This window comes from Podarcis raffonei, chromosome 9, assembly GCF_027172205.1.
Source record: "Podarcis raffonei isolate rPodRaf1 chromosome 9, rPodRaf1.pri, whole genome shotgun sequence".
NCBI classification, from domain to species: Eukaryota; Metazoa; Chordata; class Lepidosauria; order Squamata; family Lacertidae; genus Podarcis; species Podarcis raffonei.
Genome location: NC_070610.1, coordinates 39,147,378 through 39,165,990, shown reverse-complemented (window position 1 = coordinate 39,165,990; position 18,613 = coordinate 39,147,378). Strand labels below are relative to the sequence as shown.

At 43.2% G+C, this 18,613-nt stretch overlaps 1 protein-coding gene across 4 annotated transcripts in view; it reads right to left on the bottom strand.

Moving 5' to 3' along the window:
* The window catches only part of C9H4orf45 (chromosome 9 C4orf45 homolog), a 27,275-nt gene extending 8,662 nt beyond the window's left edge, over window positions 1-18,613 (bottom strand). The window contains exons 1-4 of one of the 4 annotated variants that reach the window (XM_053402982.1): window positions 18,396-18,613; window positions 15,701-15,813; window positions 12,974-13,197; window positions 9,749-9,807 (exon numbers count right to left, since the gene is read on the bottom strand). In XM_053402982.1, the coding sequence (XP_053258957.1) occupies window positions 9,749-9,807; window positions 12,974-13,197; window positions 15,701-15,710 (293 nt within the window). In that variant the 5' untranslated portion in view covers window positions 15,711-15,813; window positions 18,396-18,613. Of the gene's footprint in view, window positions 1-9,748; window positions 9,808-12,973; window positions 13,198-14,595; window positions 14,818-15,700; window positions 15,814-18,395 lie in introns of those variants that run through there. The other 3 variants (XR_008332172.1, XM_053402980.1, XM_053402981.1) reach the window with 3 other exon arrangements.

Genomic DNA, 18,613 nt, shown 5'->3' with positions numbered 1-18,613 from the left:
ACCGTAGTTCTTTTCTCTTTTACCTTAATTACCGTACATCAATGCTGTTAGCACTGTAGTCTGTGACAATTCATTGCCATCTTGTGTAACTTTAGAGCAGCTTTGCTCTTTTGGCAGCTTTTGGGAACATGAAAGGCGACAAAGGCCTTTGAAAAGCACTTACCTGTGTAGGTATTCCATGCAATGGAAACAATGTTGAAGGGCAGAAGGGCACACTATTTGTTTGTTAAACTACGGCTATTAATTTTACTATAGCCACAGGAGCATGATCAGGACCGTGGTGTATGAGAAGTGAGGATTAATCCTCCTTTGCCCACTGCAGTCCCACTGAAAAATCGCCCATCAAAGCTTTCCTCCCATGATAAATATAAGCTCCCTTCCACCATGAAATGTTCAATAGCACCTGGATGTAGCTGGTAGGTCTGAGATGTGAGGGAAATTATTAGCCCCCCCCCCCCGTCATGCTCTCAGCTCTTGCTTCTATTTGCAGTTTTCCTTTTAATGCCACCTATTCAGTACCACGTGTCATTTGACCCTGAAATACTGTTACTCTCTGGAGCTATTCAGATATAAACCAAACCATGTTTTTTTGGCATTCCAAGCAAGCATGAACTTCAGGCTTTTGTGTTTGCTCATTTTGAGATCGAACGCTTCTGATCGTGGTTAGCAAAAGCCATGGTTCTGCTCAAACCAGGATTGCATACTGCGGTCTGATCCTGGTTTTCAATCCTGATTTAAGTGCAAACCATCACCAGCTTCATGTGATTGGTCAGGTGTGGAATCCCATCTTCAGCATTGGGCACTGGGCATATTGCCAGGCACTGCCCACACTTTGAAGCCTGTCTATAGTAAAGAAGCCTATGTGCAAGATTTCAATCTCAGTGAGTGATGAAAGGGAAGGTACAAATCTGGCCCTAAATGTGCTTCTAAATGGGAGTGTACTACGTGTACTATTCAGCCCATTTGCAGAAGGAAAACAGAACGTTCTATTTGTCTCATTGCCTCTTCTTAAGCTGTTCAAAACATGAAATGCAGTAACACATTCTGATAGCAATTTTACAATAATGAATTAATGTGGATGAAAAGCTCACACATTGAAAGATGGAGTAACACATCACATGCCACTCTGTTTAGCAGAATGCCAAAAAACGACAGCCTAACAACAGCACCCAACCCTCATCCATCTGGTTATCCATACATGCAGGAAGCAAAACAACAAATTTCTCCACCCAGTCAGTCTCAATATGTCACAGCGCAGTTTAAGAACTCAAAGACTTGCAGGTGTTAGAAGAATTTCTTTTTAAAAACAAAACAAAACACTACTTCAACATTTTGCCATGGGATCCTTTGGGAGGGATGGTGGGATATAAATTTAATAAATAAATTGCTGCAATCAGTTCTCTTTAAAGATTTGCTTAATTGCATGCATTGCTCACGAATACCATCTGCCATATTAATATATATATAATGAACTGTTGCTATTTACTAAATTTGGGTTGCCCATGGAGAAAAGCCTGTAAGTGACTTACAGTTTAAAACCAATAAACAGCATACAATATAACAAGTACTGTACCAAATCTAAAACATGACTAAACTACACAAGTCAACAATTAACAACAGAATCCATCTTGCAAGCATAGACGCATGCGTAAATAAAAATCCTCCTCAGATAAAACATTCCCAGTGAACAATATTAAAATAATGGTTGATAAAAGATTCTAAGATGGTGTAAATTACAGGGGTCAGCAAACTTTTTCAGCAGGGGGCCGGTCTACTGTCCCTCAGACCTTGTGGGGGGCCAGACTATATTTTTTTGGGAGGGGGGAATGAACAAATTCCTATGCCCCACAAATAACCCAGAGGTGCATTTTAAATAAAAGGACACATTCTACTCATGTAAAAACACACTGATTCCTGGACTGCCTGCAGGACGGATTTAGAAGGCAATTGGGCTGGATCCAGCCCCCAGGCCTTAGTTTGCCTACCCATAGTTTAAAATGCTGACAGTTACTAAAAGGCCTGGAATAAAAGGTGGCACAAAAAAGTGTGTACAGTGGTACCTCGGGTTACATACACTTCAGGTTACATATGCTTCAGGTTACAGACTCTGCTAACCCAGAAATAGTGCTTCAGGTTAAGAACTTTGCTTCAGGATGAGAACAGAAATCGTGCTCCGGCGGCGCAGCAGCAGCGGGAAACCCCATTAGCTAAAGTGGTGCTTCAGGTTAAGAACAGTTTCAGGTTAAGTATGGACCTCTGGAACGAATTAAGTACTTAACCCGAGGTACCACTGTATAGTGGACACCAAGCAGGACTCCTTGGGGAGAGCATTCCTCAGGCGGGGCGGCATTGCTGAAAAGCCCCCCTCTCTTATTGCCTAGTAGACTTCTATGTAAAGAGGTCTGCCTTCAGGTCTCAAGCAGACAGTATGTGCAGGGAGATAAATCAATCCAAACTGTGCCTGCAGATGAGTTTCAAAGTGGTTTGCTTATCTGCTGATTGGCTATAGAGAGCAAGCCCCTTTTAACCTTGGGAGGAGGGCAGGGCTGCCCACTTTGTCAAAATGGACCTGCTGGGATGGAGGAATTAAGGATCCAGCCTATTGGATTCAGTTCCTCAGCCTGCTTTATAGCCTGTTGGCAATAGTAAACCCAAATTATTTAATAGTGAAGGTGTAAGCATGCTTCTAAAAATAGCACTGCAATTTAATTCACTTTGAACTGCCCAGGAAGCAGGAAAGTTTAAAATAGTTCCATGCTGTTAACATAAGGTTGTGAAGTAGGTACAGTGGTACCTCGGGTTACGAACTTAATTCGTTCCAGAGGTCCATTCTTAACCTGAAACTGTTCTTAACTAGAGGTGTGCTTTCGTTAATGGGACCTCCCACTGCCACCGCACTGCCACTGCGCAATTTCTGTTCTCATCCTGAGGTAAAGTTCTCAACCCGAGGTACTACTCCCAGGTTAGCGGAGTTTGTAACCCAAAGTGTTTGTCACCTGAAGCGTTTGTAACCTGAGGTACCACTGTATGGGATCTTTGCTCAGTGCATTTGTGTATTTTCACTTGAACGGGCTCTGTGGTGATTCCTGATCTGGTGATCAGTACTATGCCAGAAGTGGACAGGCAAAACATAAAAAGTACTGGAAAAGAATAATACAGTATTTCTTACAAAAGGTAATCCCCTCATTTGCAGTGTGCCTATGCAAATGAAGACATATGCACAACTACAAAGAGTGTGTGTGTTTGAGAGGGAGAGAGAGAGAGAGAGACAGAGACAGAGACAGAGAGAGATCTAGTTCTTGAAAAGAAACAAAAATTGATAAGAGAAATGTCAGTTATTCTTAGCTCTCCTCTGGTTTATCTACCTTTTTTCATAGCATTTTTTAAATGTTAGTGACTTCTGTCTGATCAAACCTGGAGGAGATGAAACCTACTCTACCAACAGGGCAGCATGGCCACAGTAAATGCAGTGCAACACACGTTTATCTCATCTACACGCTGTTAGAATTTGAAGCAGAGAATCTTCAGCCCAGAAATGTCAGGAAGTGCTACTTTCACATACTGCACCTGTTGTAAATAGAGCATTTCCCTCTTCACTCAGATAAGGCTTACGTGTGTGCGCACGCACGCACACACACAAGATAGAAGAGGCCATGAGATTGCACAGGCTAGCCCCACCTGCACTGCTGATGTCTGTCATGGCCATGCCTTCCACACATTCAGATAACATGGAAAAGAGCTCTCTAGACAGGGAGAGACTCTGGACCAATCAGGATCCCTGCCCTCCAGTGGAGGAGTTCTACCTGTGTACATCAGTTTTGTGGAGAGCCCTTTCTCAAGCTGCCCACCATGGGCATAGCCACGGAGGCGGGCAGCTGCCCCCCTAAATCAATTTTAAAAATCCATAAAAATACTTAACTAACCAAGGTTAGGGACGCGGGTGGCGCTGTGGGTTAAACAACAGAGCCTAGGACTTGCTGATCAGATGGTCGGCGGTTCGAATCCCCGTGACAGGGTGAGCTCCCATTGCTCGGTCCCTGCTCCTGCCAACCTAGCAGTTCGAAAGCACGTCAAAGTGCAAGTAGATATATAGGTACCACTCCAGCGGGAAGGTAAACGGCATTTCCAGGTGTTGCTCTGGTTCACCAGAAGCTGCTTAGTCATGCTGGCTACATGACTTGCTGCTCAGAAGGTCCCTGGTTCAAATCCCTGTGACAGGGTGAGCTCCCATTGCTCGGTCCCTGCTCCTGCCAACCTAGCAGTTCGAAAGCACGTCAAAGTGCAAGTAGATATATAGGTACCGCTCCAGCGGGAAGGTAAACGGCATTTCCATGTGTTGCTCTGGTTCACCAGAAGCTGCTTAGTCATGCTGGCTACATGACCCAGAAGCTGTATGCCAGCTCCCTCAGCCAATAAAGCGAGATGAGCGTGCAAACCAAGAGTTGGCCACGACTGGACCTAATGGTCAGGGGCCCCTTTATCTTTACCTAACCAAGGTTATGCCCCCCCTACCCTAACAAAAGCCTGCCCCGCCTTACAAAAATCCTGGCTTTGCCCATGCTGCCCACCTGTGCATTTCAGTGTCTGGAGGCTGAGCCAGCCCATGCAGCCCCATACCCTCCCTTAAACCTGCTGTTCCCTACAGAAAAGAGGGTGAATGCATGAGAAGAATTCTAACATGGTTATAGAGACTCTTGCCCTGACTCTTATCCTGTCCACATGCAGACTGGCCAGGTACACATCCAAACAAGTAGCTTCCTCCCCAAAAATCCTGGGAACTGTAGTTTGTTAAGGGTGCTGTATCTCTGTGAGGGGTAAACTAATGTTTCCATGATTCTTGGGTGCGGGGAGCCCCTGTGCTTTAAGTATGGGATGTGACCCAAGTTCAGAAACCAAATCTAGACAAATTGAGAACTCTTGGTAATTCATGAAGTGCAAAGTGGCATCAAAACCCTGTGGTCTGAATATAGCCTTTTCTCCCAACCTTGTAGAACAACCTCTGCAAACACGGAAACTGCACGTGTACTTGCACTCAGGTTACACAAAGGAGCAGTAGTTATAAGAGATGTATACATATTTTAGTTTGAAAAGAAGCTTCTTTGTTTTGAAAAGATGAATTGGCAAACTCAATAGGAAGTAAAAACAAGCAGCTGGTATCTTTTGTCCTTAATATGAATTACCTGGAAAGGGAAATCCCATCCCACCCACCTGACTTGCTCACTCTGTGGAATACACAAAGTATTCCCTAACAAAAACAACAAAGGGTTGGTGGAAACTGCAAAAAAAGAAAGAAAAGTGTAACAGCAGCCCAAGGGTGGAGCTAACAAGAACTGAAACACAAACGGAGAAGTCAGTCATAAGATATGTCAATTGAAATATGAACAAATACTATATGGGTGTGAGAAACTGTTGTGGAGTTCTCTCTCTGTGAGGACTGTAACAAAAATAGTCATGTTGCCAGCTGAAAAACATTCAGAACTTGACTTCAGTTCCGTAATTTACCTAATCCAACTAGGAAAATATTATGTCTTGTGGGGAATCCAGAAGTGGACCAAATTTCACATTTGATCAGCAATAATATAGTAGTAGTAATAATATATTTAACATGTTACCAGTAACATCTGTGCTAGTTTAACTGCTGGTTCAGATTACATTCCTTTCTGGTGTGTGCTATTTTCAAAAGGGCAAAAGTGTGTCACCACCCGCGCTCTATGTATTCCTCTTGTGTGTTTCAACAGGAATGCTTAGTTTTGATAAAGGCATGTGCCTTTCATTTCCCATCATGGCTTGATGAGCTTTAGTTTCCAGAAGCTCGGGAATTACATATGACCTTAAATGTACACACTGTGGTTTTGGTGGGAGAAGAGCCGGAAATAGGATTCCAGTCCAGCTGAGCAATGTGTGTAAAAACTGAGGAGAAAATGATGAGCATGAGCCCATACCTGCATGGGAGGGGCTATAGTTCAGTGACACAACACATGCTTTGCTTGCAAAAGGTCTCAGGTTCAGTCACCAGTATCACCAGTTAAAAGATGAGGGAAAGACTCTTGGCTGACACCCTGGAGTGCTGCTGCAAGACAGTGTTGTTAATATGGAACTAGATGAACTAGTGGTCTGCCTTGGAAAAAGGCAAATACTCATATACAATGGTACCTTGATTGTCAAACGCCTTGGTACTTGTCCATTTTGGCTCCTGAACACCACAAACCCAGAAGTGAGTGGTCCAGTTTGCGAACATTATTTGGAAGCCAAACATCAGACCGTGTTTCCACAGCTTCTGATTGGCTGCAGGACCTTCCTGCAGCCAATCGGAAGCCATGCCTTGGTTTCCAAACATTTTGGAAGTCAAACAGACTTCTGGAATGGATTCCGTTCAACCTCCGAGGTACCACTGTACAGACAAATTTTACAAACATTTATCACATGGCGCTTTTATACTTTAGGGGCTGGCCATTGGTCTCTGGCACTTGGTGAGCATTGCTACACCCCTCTTCCCTCAGTTCACCAAGTCATGGGTAAAATATGACTCAGAGCATGAACATTTGGTACAGGCAACCCGCAATTAAACACATCAGGAGGAACAAGATACGAAGAGGGTCCCAGACAGGAATCACTACTGTGACTCTATTGGAAAAGTCACAGAACACTCCACAGTACCCTGGAACATTCCACAGAAATCCACTACTGCATATGTATTTTCACTTGTTTTGTTTTTTTTTTAATTCTCTGTTATGGTCACTATCTGCTTTCTGAGGAAGTTGAACCTCAAAAAGGAAGTGCTGGTTTTCATGGTTTCAGTCTGAAGAGAGCATAGGAATTCCCTTGTGGTGAATGCCAAAAGCATAGTGCAAGCAACAAATGCTTTAGGAGCTCTGGGGAAAGGTGTAAGATCCATGTCTGCTGTGCTAATGTAAAAGTAGCAATTGTCAACTCAGTAGCAATAACTAGACCACTACATTGATTTATGTTTTAAAATAAATATACATTGCAATACTAAACATTTTAGAATAACTAGGCAGGCTGTTGCCCACATTTACTTTGGGTATATAATAGAGGAGGCTAATTTTCTGGGAATATGATCATCCAGAAATGTTTCCCACAGCTTATTATAGAACTGAGGACTAAGTGTCTTCAGTAGCATTTCACTGAAAATGGTTATCAATGCTTTGTGCTGTTGGCATAAACATCATTATTTTCCAAAGGGTTGTGCTCTGTTTTGAGATATTAATTTAATTAACATTGGCTCTGCTCATACGTATGCTTCCCAGCTAATTAAACCATAGCTTAGAATTGGGGAATGAGTTTCACTCACCTACTCCCTTCCTGAATGGTGTGTCAATCCCAGTTATCCTAAGTTGCATTTCCCCAGTATGCCCAAAATGGACAACTGTGATTTAATGTCAATTTACTAGCCAGGATCTTAAACTACGTGCCAAGCCAGAATCTCAATCTGGGAAGCATTCCATTCCCTGATTGTATACATCTCTGTAGCTACCTTTTAAATCCACTGTGACTTTTAATATTAAGACTAGCCATGGACTTAATTGAGCTCCTAAGTTTTTGCCCATATTCCAATCTGTGAGGTGGTAAAATGGGTACCTCTTCCCCTCTCCCACATCCTGTCAAGTAGGCAGTCTGTGCAGTGTCCCAGTTCATGAACCCTCGTCTCCTAATTTTTATTTATTGGAAAAGAAATAATCACAAACATGAAGGTGCCTTTCGCGAAGTCAGGACATTGCTCCATTTTAACCAGCATTGTCTGGTTTGATGTGCTGTCCAACATCTCCAGCAGAAGCCTTTCTGTATCCACCCCAGCTACCTGAAAGCCCTTTAACTTTAGCTGCAGAAAAAAGAACATTGGGGTCTCCTGCATGCAACATGTTTGCCTGTTACATTTTTTAAGTATCTGACCTTTCCTCCAAGGAACTCAAAGTGGCATGCATGGATTGCCTCCTTTTATCCTCAGAGCGACCCTGGGAGGTAGGTTACACTGAGAGATAGTGTCTGGCCCATTGAGACTTCATAACTGAGTGGGGATTTGAACCCTGGTCTCCCAGGTCCTTGACTGACACACTTAAAAAAAATTGATTTATGATCAACATATGTACAAAAATAACCATGCAAACAATAACAGAACCATACACAGATCATATTAAGTAAAATAAAAATCACAGAGATGCTGCTGTTACATATAGCAAAGATTTTAAGATGAGTCTATACAGCCAAGACACAGCGAGGAGTGAGTCACAGGAAGAGTACTTATCCACCTCTCCCTGTCATGACACTCTACTATACCACACCAGCTCTGAGCTATCACCCCAACCCACATAAAGAACCCCCATTACCTTAGGTATATGACAGAGGAGAGAGGCATGCACATACTCCTATGCCATCCAAAATTATTGGCAGGAGGGTGTCTGAACTCAGGTACTGGCTATTATCTGATCCATCTAGGGAGGAAATGCATGTTGAGAGAGGAAAGGGTGTGTGCGCGCACAATTAGAGCACTGATTCTTATTTGTTTCAGCAATTTCCACTGCTGGAGATGCAAACGAATTGGTGTAGTAACAGCAGCCAGCAAAGCTTGCAAGTATGACACACAGTCAGGACTCATGTTGTTCTCCCAGTGGTATGCCTGCTTCCACTGAGGCCCAGCCTCACTCATGGAATCTTTCTGAGCTGCTGTCATCTTGTATCAGAAGCAATTGTATGCATGTTCTAATATACCCAGAATATGCTTGGCAGTTTAGCAAAGCAAGTAAGAAGTTGTCGTTCTAAATGCAACCTGCAGATTTGCTGCAGTATTGCCCCTGGAACTCAGTCAGTACTCAAGGAAAGAGGAATGTGTGACAATTTTGCTTCCACTTTAGTAGGATTTCTGAACTTCACACTGTTGCAGCCAGAGCTGGTGCCTAGTCTCATTATGAATAATATTAATAATATATTTGCCATCTTGCTTCAGATATGAAAATGTATTTGGTTATGTGTATGTGTGTGTTTATGATTGACTGCTACTCCAGGAGGAATTAAAGCATAAACAAGTATGGAACCTATACATGTCCTTCGGAGTTTAAGGGAGTCAGGTTCTTGCTTAACTTCAAATGAGTTGGGAAAGGGGGGGAGGCACAGCATCAGAGGTGTTGACTACTTGGTTTTATGAGAAAAGGATTCATTTTTCCCCCCAGGTGATTTGAGATGGAGCTTTGAGCAATATTTAATTTCTCCTTAGGAAAGGCTTTTGGTTGCTGGTGATGATCTTGGCCTTGTTTTGGCACCAAAATAAATGGCACTTGGCATCTGTCTCCTTCCTCTCCCCTGCAACACAGCTGAGCACATGAACATATTTAAGCCTTGACAATGGGCAGCCAAACTGGAAAACCGAGAAGGCAAGTATCTCTGTTCTCATCTGGTTAATATACACAGAGTGTTTCATGTGGGCAGTATTTGCTGAATTCTTTCTAGCCAAGTGTAATTTAAGCTGCTCAGCATAACATTAATTGTAAAGCCCTTCCTACTTGCAGATATTGTCATCATATTGGAAGGCCACTTAGCATCATTGAGTCATAACAAGATGTAATTATTAAAGCCATTCCATTCAAAGTGGATAATATGGACAGTGCTACTTATATCTTGCCCATCACTTCTACAGTAGGTTAGTCCGTACAGGAGAGTAAAAAGAAATTTTTATAGAATAGAGCAATTTAAAAACAAAAAACAAAACCCCATAGCAGCCTTCAAATAACCCTACCTGGGATTTCTGTATCGAGCCACTATTTCAAACTCTTCAGCTGGAGGAAATCGTTCATGCTGTCAAAAAGAAACAAATTATTATGCTTACAATGCATGTTTACACTCTACTAAGCCACTTTGTCTATGGGAGGGGGGCACTTTCAATATTCTGATATTTGCAGATTCGTTACATAGCAATCAAAAGGGAAACAAATCTGCCTGAGTACATATATTGTGTACATATCACAGGGACCCAGGGTTAATTGGGGATCAGTATAAAGATTCTAGTTGCAGAGTATGCCATGGGCACCTGTGGTACACAGGATTCCCAGAGTGTGAGAGAAAGGGCCATAAACCCTGCCCTTTTTGTAGGGTTATAGACCAGGAACCTGTGGCCCTCCAGATGTTGTGGAACTCCAAATCCCACCAGCCTCAGCAAGCAAGCATGCTAGGGATGATGGGATTTGTAGTTTGGTAATATTGGGAGGGTTATACACCTCCTATCCTGCCATTTCTGATATTGGTTTTGTGTCATGGCTTTGGCTGTTGTGCTTAAACCAGGAGTGGGGAACTTATGGTCCTCCATAGGCTGTTGGACACCCATCACCCCTAGTGGCCATGTTGTCTGGGATTGACTGGTTTTGGAGTACAGCCACATCTGCTGAACCACAGGTTCCCAGTCTCTAAGCTGCATCCTTCTTTAGCAATGTTGACCCATGTGAAATTTACATAGAAGTGATCAATGGTTTTTTTATCTTGAGTTATGAGGAACAGGGCATTGCAGAGCTATGCAAGAATTACGACAAAATATGGATCATTGAATAAAAACAATCTACATTTTAATTCACAGTCTCTCTCTCTTTTAAAACCATGCTGATGCCATCAAATTCTCATCAATTTTAAGTCCAAAAATACAGTTATCATCTCTTAGACATTTCTTTAATTTTTTCTGCTAGCAGCTTCAAAACTGGAAGAAGAATTTGGTTGAAAAGATAGCAGGACATCTATCTATCATCTATCTATCTATCTATCTATCTATCTATCTATCTATCTATCTATCATCTATCTATCTATCATCTGATTTGGAGTTAAGGCAGCTTCCTATGTTAGAGACAGTCGCCCATGAAATTAATTCTCTTATTGGAATTATCGCAGAGTAGCCATTGTATCTTAAGGGCATGCTTCTAAGTTACCATTTTTTTAAGGATTGTGTCCAGTACCACTCAATACAGTGGAAATTGTTGGGAATAGTACATGTCTGCTAGATCATTTCTAGATATTATCTAGATTAACAAGCATGTATCAGATTGCTGGTTCAGTAACAGAGTCCACCTACCCTACCCATTCCATTTTTTTTTACAATGTCCTAACACATTCGGTGATGGCTATGCCAAGTTTTCTTGCCATCCTGCAGTAATTATGCTGTAGCAGCATTAGGCTGAGGGAATAAACCCTAAAAAGCCTTCAAGATAGGACAGCATTTGGCATAGAAACATTTTCAATGCTATTTCTTCCAGAAGTTTCTTGCAAACTTCAAATGATATTTTCCTAATTCTGAGGGTTTTATTATTTTTCATTGTTATTATTCATTAAAAAGAAAGAAAGAAAGCAAAACTAGAATTTGAAAAGGGTTGAAATCCACCATAGTGAATTGGAATTCTGAAATTCTGCCTAATTTTAAATTTATGCATTTCAACTATACTTTCAGCTGATATGGGCTGACTGTGCAATATACATGTCTACTTGGAAGTAAGCCTCATTGAGTTGCTCCCAGGTAAATGGTTGTATGATTGCAGCCTACATTTTAAAAAGTGTTTGCTCCCTGTTGTATATCCTGGCAAAGGGGAACCTCCAGTCCACAGGCATAACTTGACCTGCCTGACCTTCCGATTTGGTTTGCGAGGCCATTTTAGGAAAACCAGGCAATCCTGCCATATACCCAATGCCATATATGATGTCAGATAATGGGGAGGTAAAGATGTGGTTGGGCCAAAAGTGGGTTTGGCAGGCAGATCCACAGTGCCAGCAAAGCCCTGCATCTTTGCAAGTGGCCTTGTGTCATGAACTGGCAGGACAACGGGAGGAGGAAGAGGATCCTGGCGAGGGGTGTAGCCAGGACTGGGACACACCAGAGCAAGCAGGGGATGGGGAAGGAAGTACTCACAGGGTGACGGAGGATGGCGATTGGTTGGGGGCCATTGCACAGGAACCAGAGCAGCAGGACTCATCACCAGAGCCAGAACATGTGTTCACTCTCCATGAACACAGACTCTGAGGCGTAGGGAGCAGCAGCAGGCAGGAAGTCTGAGGCAGGCAAGGGCCCACAGCTCAGCTCACTAGCTGGCCAGGTAAGGCTTGCTAGCTCTGGGAGGAGGTCTGTGGTGCCTCAGCTGGAGTAGGCTAGGAACAGGTGGGGGTCACATGCCTCAGCAAGCCCAGATGATGTAATCAGCATGCAAAGTACAAAAGGGGGAAGCAGAGCTGAAGTGTTGCACCTGCCCATGTTGTTGGTTGTTAGCTTCAATACTCCAGGATCTCTATGGGACTTTGGACACATGGATTGATCCAGGATTTGAGACTTGATATACTGACTTGCTGCCAGGTAGGTCAGGGATTCAGGATACCTTGGTGGTCGCCAGTGCTTGCAAAGTGTTATGCTTTTGCTGGCACAATTTGATTTCGACATAGGAAAATTGGTAGCCTGGTGTCAATGTGACACCAGGTGGCTGACAGGAAGGCAGCCCTGCCTACTGGTCACACTTGGTCTATGGGTGACTGGGAGGGGGGCTCCCACCCCACAATATCCTGACATCATGCTTAATGTTACACGGCAGCATTTTCCACTGAACTAATGCTGGGTGAGGCTGGGTGGATGATATACTTTACACACAAGCTTTAGCAATACTGATGAACTGTCACATCAGGCTGATTTATTTTGCCCATCATAGTAATGATTGTGCATGGTCTTTTTGTGTAGAAACATCACTGTGTTATTTAGTCATAAGGAAACCTGTTTAGCTAAAGCACTACAATTATGCAGCATAAGTCTCTAGACGCTGCTCCAGGAGTAGCCAATGAGGTGCCTTGCAGTTGTGGACTGAAACTCCCATCAGCCCCAGCAGCATTGCCACTGATCAGAGATAATGGAAGCTGCCGTCCAAAACATCTGGAGGGCACTGTGCGAGCTATCCCTCAGCTACTCCAGCATAAGAGGGCATTCTGAAATAATAAAGAGTTTAGTTACCATTAACTGCTGGCCGTTTTTCTGGGCGAGAGAATGAAACTCTCCTACTCCCCAGCCAATTTCTCCTACATAGCAGCACCTGTGGTACCATGGAGGAGGATTCCTTGGTGCAGGTCTCCACAGGTAAGCAGCTTCACTAGTGCCCTCTACTGGCGCAGTTGCTCCTCCTATATAAAGCGTAGTTTCCGGAAGCCTTGATCTGTGATTACGCAAACCATCTGGGCCTTGAGAATAGAAAGTATTTTAAAATATGGTTATACAAAGGCAAAGATGGGGTACCTAATCTTAGATTTGCTACTCCCATCCTGACTCTAAACGCATTTCAGTATTTAAAAACGGTTGTGAATTGTTTTCTTTTTTGACTGCTAACTCAGATCCTTTTGATTCTGCATTTATTCCAGAGCAGACTTTCTACCTCTTTGAATGTGCTTGTGCTGCCCCCTATATCCTATATTGACTTTGGAAAGCTGTGAGCAATAGCAGCATGATAGGGTGGAGAAGGGAAGGATGCCAGCAATGCCATCTAGAAACAAATACTGGACAGCTTTCCAGATTCTATGCGCTTGCCCCCAAATGTGCACAGTGTCCCTATATCATGAAGGTATGCTTCATGCATAGGGTCGTGTCCCTACAATGCCTTAATACACGGAGACTGGGAATAGACCATTGGCTGTGCTATTGGTTCCTCCACCTCCTCATTTTCACTTCTGCATGGGATAAACGTTTGCATGGACGGTCCTATTGTACTAAACTCAACTCAATGCATGGTGCCTATAACCCTTTATGTTAAAGTAATCCTTGTGCGGCCCTGTTTGAAAGAAAAAAATGAAGTATGACATAATTACAAAAACATCCACTGAGTTATGAAGTAAATTCTGTTACTCATTTCTTTGGCACTTCAGTGTCCTGAATGTTTAGCTAGAGCAGAGGAGTGATTAAATTGTGTTCAACTCTTTCAAAATAAAGCTTGAACTCCTCTCCAGTCAGGCTGAAATTGTGTGTTTGAGATTGATTTGACAAATATTTATAGTAGTACCATGCCACTGCCTATAGTAAGCAAAAGTACCCTGCCTTTATTGTGTTAAGGATTATGATGATGACAGGCTACTGTTACTTTTAGAGATTATGTTCAGAAGAATGAGAAGGTTGTCTTTGGGGAATGGAATCTTTCATACTATGTATGATTGCAAAATGCATTAAATGGGAATCCCTTTGTTGAATGTTAAAAAGTGCACCCGTGTAGGATTTGAAGCTCTTTATTCCAGCCATATGTATGCTCCCTGTGAATTAATAGTATATTAACAATACCTATAGGCACTGAGTTCCTAAGGTACTGAGAGATACATAGATTCAAAACCAATTAAAATGATAAAATAAGAACTATAGTATGTGTGCTCTTTCCTTCTTTTTCTCTCTCCCCCACCCTGTTTAAGTGTAGCCTCTCTCATGGTAAACTTAACCCAAATCTGTAACCTGGTTTCTTTGTCTTACCCTATTTAAGGTTACAGTCCTATGCACATAGCTGTCAACTTTTCCTTTTTCTTGTGAGGAATCCTATTCGGAATTAGGGAATTTCCCTTAAAAAACGGGGAAAGTTGACAGCTATGCCTATGCACACTCACCTGTGAGGAAGTGGCATGGGATTTACTTCCAAGTAAACATGCAGAGGAGTGTTATGCTTTAAATGTTTCTCTTGCATCATCTTATAATTTGTTGGCTACCATCTAGGGCTACACACCTTGTGTGGATGAATTCTACCCATCTACATCTGGGTACGATTCCTTCTGATATCTGCTAAACACATAGATGTCAGGGGAGCATGGTGAGGTGTTCTCATGCCTCTTTCCAAAACTGTGGGGTAATAAAAATGAGAACCAAAAGCACAGAGCTCCTTTACCCTGTCATTGTAGACTACACACCCAAGTTCACACCACACTAACAGAGGGGTCTTAGAGGCCCTGATGTGGTAGGGGGAAGGCTTGGGTTGAGGAACCAGTGACCTTCTGGATTTTGTTGGACTCAAACTCCCCCCAATCTCTGCCAGCATGGCCGCTTGTCAGAGACAATGCGAGCTGTAGTCCAGAAACATCTGAAGGACCACAAGTATCCCATCAATATTATAAGCTGTGAGGGCCACCAGAGCTGTCTAGCAAAGTGTGAGGCAAGTAAGGAAAAACTTGTCTCCTTAAAAAGAAGGAAGGAGGGTCTGCAGCAAAATGTAGAAGCAAAAAGAAGTTCCCTGAGAATGTATATGAATTAGAGAACAGAAAGCTAAAAGGGGAAATTGATACTTTCCCTTATAGAAAAAAGAGGCTACTGCTTCCATCAGTTCTCAGCCCCTTGGAGATGCAACACAATCTTATGCTTTCCAGCACAAGAAAGAGTCCCACTGGATTCAGCCCCAGCAACCCTAAATCTTACTCAGCATACTTTACACAAAGTTAACTCACTTCAAAATGTAAGAGAAAATAAAGAAGATGGAGAACAGGTGGTGAGATGAAAAGGAAGCAGTAGAGAGAACCAGCAGGTTGTCCCTTAAAATCACTAAGATTTTTTTGCTTGTTTAAGATTCATTTGGAAATGGAAACAAATATAATCTCTGAAAGAAGGAATATCCCTTGCACTGAAGTGAATGGGAAACCCCTGATAGAGAAAGAAGAAATGTTTTTTTAAATAAATGCATGGCTCCTTAAAAAATAAATGCATAATGTAATATTTTAGAAGTACCTCTAATCATGTAGAGAGCATCCTCTCCTTTCTTCCTTCAGGAGGATATCACTCCAGAATTTTGTTTCCTTTTTGGCAGAAGTGGATGGAATTTGCAAAAATAGTAACCCCTCCTGAAAAATTAAAGCCTGCCAAATTTTAGACTAATATGTTCAGAGAGATTTCTGCACTACTAAAGTTGATTTTGGGGAGGTAGGAAGTTAAAAGGAATCACTTTGTTTATTGTGGTTTTGTGGTCAATTGTTTTAGTACGAACATGGCATATATTGTAAAGGTTCCCCTGTGAAAGTAACCTGCAGAATTTCAGGAAGATGAGAGCAGGGGCTTAGGAGTTATGATGAATGAAAAAAGTAGCTTTGGGCCTGAGTTCTGTTCAACTGGAACCAAAAGTTATAGAAACTAAGTGCAAAACTGATTTGACAGACATGGATGGTGTGTGAGCATGTGACACATGGGGAGTAGTATTTGAATGTCCAACATTTCCCAAACATGTACCACTAGAAGTAGCAAAAATCACAGTATAGGCAAGAACAAGGACATATATTACTTCAACACCACTCCCCAAACCACTATGATTGGAGCTCTGGTAAAATAATTCCCTTTGATTAGCAGTCAGAAGTAGAGCATGCTATACGAATCTAGCCTGGATTTAAAAGGAGCATGTGGTTCTGAGGCAAGTTCTTCTTCCTCTAGATAAGACTGCAGCTGGTGAGTCAACCAATGAAGGAAAAGAAACCCACTCCTGGCCACCAATGCCATTTTGCATTGGTAGCAGTAAATCCAGAGGAAAGCCCAGGCTATATGCCTCACTCTCTTCAGGATGGCAAACCTGCCTAGATTCATTTTGTCCATCTCTGCCAGATCAGCATATATCCCAACCAACAGGACTTACCGTATTTTTCGCTCTATAACACGCACCCGACCATAACACACACATAGTTTTTAGAGGAGGAAAACAAGAAAAAAAAATTCTGAATGAAACAGTGGATGTATCATTTTTGTGCTTCATGCTGCGGCCACAGACATGTGATTTGACGGTGAGTTTGGGGTAGCCCAATGCAAAGATCCTGAGGATCCATGTGGATCCGTGCTTTGTAACCACGTTTTTGCACCATTGCAGCCCCAGGCAACAGTGGGTGCGTGATTTTTTTGGTGCAGGCTGTAGCCATGGACATGCTATGTGATCTGATGGTGAATTTGGGGTGACCCAATGCAAAGATCCTGAGGATCCATGTGGATCCGTGCTTTGTAACCACGTTTTTGCACCATTGCAGCCCCAGGCAACAGTGGGTGCATGATTTTTTTGGTGCAGGCTGTAGCCATGGACATGCTATGTGATCTGATGGTGAATTTGGGGTGACCCAATGCAAAGATCCTGAGGATCCATGTGGATCCGTGCTTTATAACCATGTTTTTGCACCATTGCAGCCCTGTTTTTGCATCAGATCATTGCTATGTGATCTGATGGTGAATTTGGGGTGACTCAATGCAAAGATCCTGAGGATCCATGTGGATCCGTGATTGGAACCACGTTTTAAGTAGGGAGGGAAGGAAAAACATAGAAGCGACAAGGAGAGGGGTGTGCAGAGAAGCAGCTGGCTAAGAATGCAGGAGAGGGGTTTTACCGGAGGAAGGAAAGGAAGGCAAAAGTCCCCCCCCCACAAGCCAGCCAGCTCTCTCTCTCTCTCTCCCCCCCCCCAACCTGCATGTTGCCTTCGAGTCCCAGACGCACGGAGAGGAATTAGGACCCTCTGCTTGCCTGGAGGGGAGGGGTTTTCTCTGCTCTTTGTTCCGTTTGAGCAAACACAGTAAGGAAACAGAAGCGGGTGGGCAGTAAGACCCTGAGGCAGAATGCAGGAAAGCAGCAGCTTTCCTCCCTTCTCCGGACGTTTTGATATTTGCCTGATTTTTGCCTTCACTCGCGCTTGTCAGCTCCAGGGACCACACATTCGCTCAATAACACGCACAGACATTTCCCCTTACTTTTTAGGAGAAAAAATCTGCGTGTAATAGAGGGAAAAATACGGTATGTCTTATCAGGATTTAGCTCCAGGGTGGGTGTGTGCTTTGCTCTTATCCAACCCCAAACTGCCTCCAGACAACTTCCATCACTGCACTGGATTATACCAATAACATTTACATTGCAAACCCCCAGGTGACCTCCCTAGTGGTTTAATGTAGATGTTTGAATGTGGGGAGTAGGGGACATGATGGGACAGGGACAAAATGGAACATTGTGGCTTCCCACCACCTTGTGGACCTATCCTCCCCCAGAAAGGACTGTGACCATTGCAAAACCATGCCTCCAAGTCCTGTCCCAGTGAGATGACCCAGAAAGACATGCATGGTATTGAAAGCTGCTGAGAAGCCCAGGAGAACCAAACAAGGCCACACTTTAGATTCCCCAGCATGCCATCAGTCAGATGGTTCCACTCAGATCAGAAGTCATATAAATGTAAACTTCTCTGCTACATGATCAGGTTCGTTCATTTTTGTCCTTCCATGCTCCTTTAGCAGCACAGAACAGCGAATCTCTATTTATAGAACATGATACAGAGCGACGATATGCAATGCTGCGTATGATGCAGCAGCTGAGTGTCACTTCTCACGCTGCTCCATCGATATGATGAATGCTATTGCTTCAGCTTCATTTGGCAGCCAGCCATTTAAGCGGCTATGGAACGGTGGCGGTTACCTGTGAATATCATTCTATTCCCTGAACCTTCGGATGGGGTGCTGGAAGTCAAAGCGCGTTTTTTCTCCTTGCCCTTGGCAGGCTGGTCTATAGACTGCATTGTCACCAATCAGTTAATCCTTGGCAGGCTCGCACGAGTTCTGAGCACTGCGGCAGCTGTTGTTGCTGGCTGCCTCGCTAGACAGCGCAGACAGGAAAAATGGTAAGCCAGGCAGCTT